This window comes from Vicia villosa, linkage group LG7 (assembly GCF_029867415.1).
Source record: "Vicia villosa cultivar HV-30 ecotype Madison, WI linkage group LG7, Vvil1.0, whole genome shotgun sequence".
NCBI classification, from domain to species: domain Eukaryota; kingdom Viridiplantae; phylum Streptophyta; class Magnoliopsida; order Fabales; family Fabaceae; genus Vicia; species Vicia villosa.
The window spans coordinates 84,878,729-84,881,060 of NC_081186.1; the positions used below are offsets into that span (position 1 = coordinate 84,878,729).

The following is a 2,332-nucleotide window of genomic DNA, read 5'->3' on the forward strand; positions in this document are numbered from 1 at the left end:
ATCTTATTTGTTATTTCATGTGTGCTCTTAAGTAAAAATAAATAAAACATGTAGCTAATCCTCAACCATACTATTTATCATCAATAAGATGAGAGAAACAATAATTCTCAAATTTATTGCTAAGCCATTAAAGAAAAAAAAAAAAACAATTGAAAGGAACACAAAGTATAAAGTGTAACAAAGAAATAAGACAATTTATTAACTAAAAGTTATTTATCTCAATATAAGAATCAAACTCATGGCTGAGGATTACACTTCATGTTTCATTAGCTCACCCTCTTGATAAATTTCAACCCTTGCACATAAATTAAATGATGAAAGTAACTGATGAGTGTCTCTCACCCAATTTTTATTGGATATATAGTATATGAAAGTGGTGAAGAATGACACATTTATTCATGAACAATAAGATGAAAACAAACTTAAATTATATAGTAGTAGCAACCAGGACTCTTCTAGGTGCAAGTGAAGGCCTTCGACCATGAAGCAAAGCATAATTATCCAAGAAAAGAACATCTCCTTTCTCCCACTTGAATTGTATGCTCTCTTCTTCAATAATCTCTCCACACCTTTTCACAACATGTGCTGGAATCTCAGTTCCATCTGCCATTGTGGCTGAACTTATATCCTTTCCATGCATTCCTACAATTGTGTTAAACCACATTTTTCTCCCCTTTCTTCCTTCAAATACTTTTGTTAAATTTCTTGGTCCAAGTATTGTCTTTAGCCCTCCATTTTCAAGCCATTCTACATCCATTCCAAGAGCTTTTGTCCTTTAACAAAATAGAAATCATTATATCACATGTAGTTCAAGGCCGTCTTTTAAGATTATATAAGGTAAATGACTACAATACTGATTCTAAAATTTGTCAGGGTTTAAACTGTAACTGAATAGACTCTCACAACAATTTTTCACAGATAAATTGTGAGTAAATATAATTCATATTTCTGTTGCCACGTTTAACTTTCAGTTACAATTACGTAAAGAGAGTCTTCCAATAAGATATATGACTATAAATGAAAATACCTTTTCTCAACTTCCTTACGATCCGAGCTTCCAAAAGCATCCTCCCAACCTCTACCTCTCATTGAATTGGTATCATTATTACTAGGAGCTGTAAATGTATACTTCAACCCCTTCTCCTCCATCTCTTTCACCTCTTTCGGAAACTCCTCAACCATCCTTTCCGTCACTCTGAAGCTTGGAACAACAGGAGTTTCTCCTCCTTCCGGTGGAGGTATCTCACAAAACAAAATTACTTTCTTCGGATATTCCTTAATCTGCAAAAAAAAATGGTGAATAGTCTCGTTAATCTAATTCAGTCGATAGCTAAAAGAACATCTAATTACAGAGACGCGAATTCAAACGTGAAACACTCTAAGTAACAGCTTTAATATAACAATAACTTACCAAAACCATTTCATGGTGATAATAAATGAACTCAGAGAGGGGACCTTCATTAGCAGTCCAAATCATTTTATAAATATGTGTCCGAGGTGCTGGTCCGACATAGCGAATATCTTCCCATCCAAATGTTTCAACAATATCATTAAAGTCCTCAGCCTTCTTCACATCAAAACCTCTCAAAAGAACAGCACTGTTCTTTATTATCATTTCCTCAAACCATTCCTTGTTTTCATTCAAACCCAAAAGCAATGACTCTAAGTCACTCTTGTTTTCCTCACGAGGTCCTAGCACCAATGGAATGGTTTCTCCATCCACTATTTTCTCTCCTTCACACTTTCCCACTTTGAACTCCTTGCATGAATACTCCATCTTAGTTTCAAATATTAACTTACTTTTTCTTATTTGGTTTTACTTTCCATATAATCTATATATCTATATATATACATATGAAAACAACAAGATGTTGGTATTGTTGACAATTGCTATGCTAAAATTACAAGAGGTTGTCTTTGTCATATGGACCCATTTTTGTCATTATCTACTTGTTCAAATGTTTAATTACTATTGTGCCGGCCGTAATATTGAAGTACATGCCAAAATAATTGATATGACCAATTATTACAAACGGTAAAGGTTCAACTAGATAACAAAATTCTTAGTAATAATCAGAAACGGTTAATGTTTGGTAGTAAGAATATTGATGCCACCTAATCTCATGATTTTGATTCGTTACGGTAGTTTGTCACGGATTGATTTGATATAGGGTTATTCTTAGGGGTATAACGGCTTAGGCAAACGCCGTCTCAATTTTTTGGAGGTCCTATATAAATTAGTCATATTTCAATTATTACAAAATAATTATAGGCTCTATTTAATCCATTTTAAAAGTGGAAAAGATTTATGAGACCCTATCTAATTACAGCT

The 2,332-nt window shown here is 33.2% G+C and overlaps 1 protein-coding gene across 1 annotated transcript; it reads right to left on the reverse strand.

Annotated features, from left to right (window-relative positions):
* Positions 1 to 410: 410 nt before the first annotated feature.
* Positions 411 to 1,777, reverse strand: LOC131617653 (clavaminate synthase-like protein At3g21360). Its single transcript, XM_058888911.1, has 3 exons — positions 1,412 to 1,777; positions 1,028 to 1,281; positions 411 to 773 (listed from the first exon to the last, which is right to left on the reverse strand). Exons 1-3 carry the CDS (start codon positions 1,775 to 1,777, stop codon positions 428 to 430), a joined length of 966 nt encoding a protein of 321 aa, XP_058744894.1. The 3' UTR covers positions 411 to 427.
* Between the last annotated feature and the right edge of the window lie 555 nt (positions 1,778 to 2,332).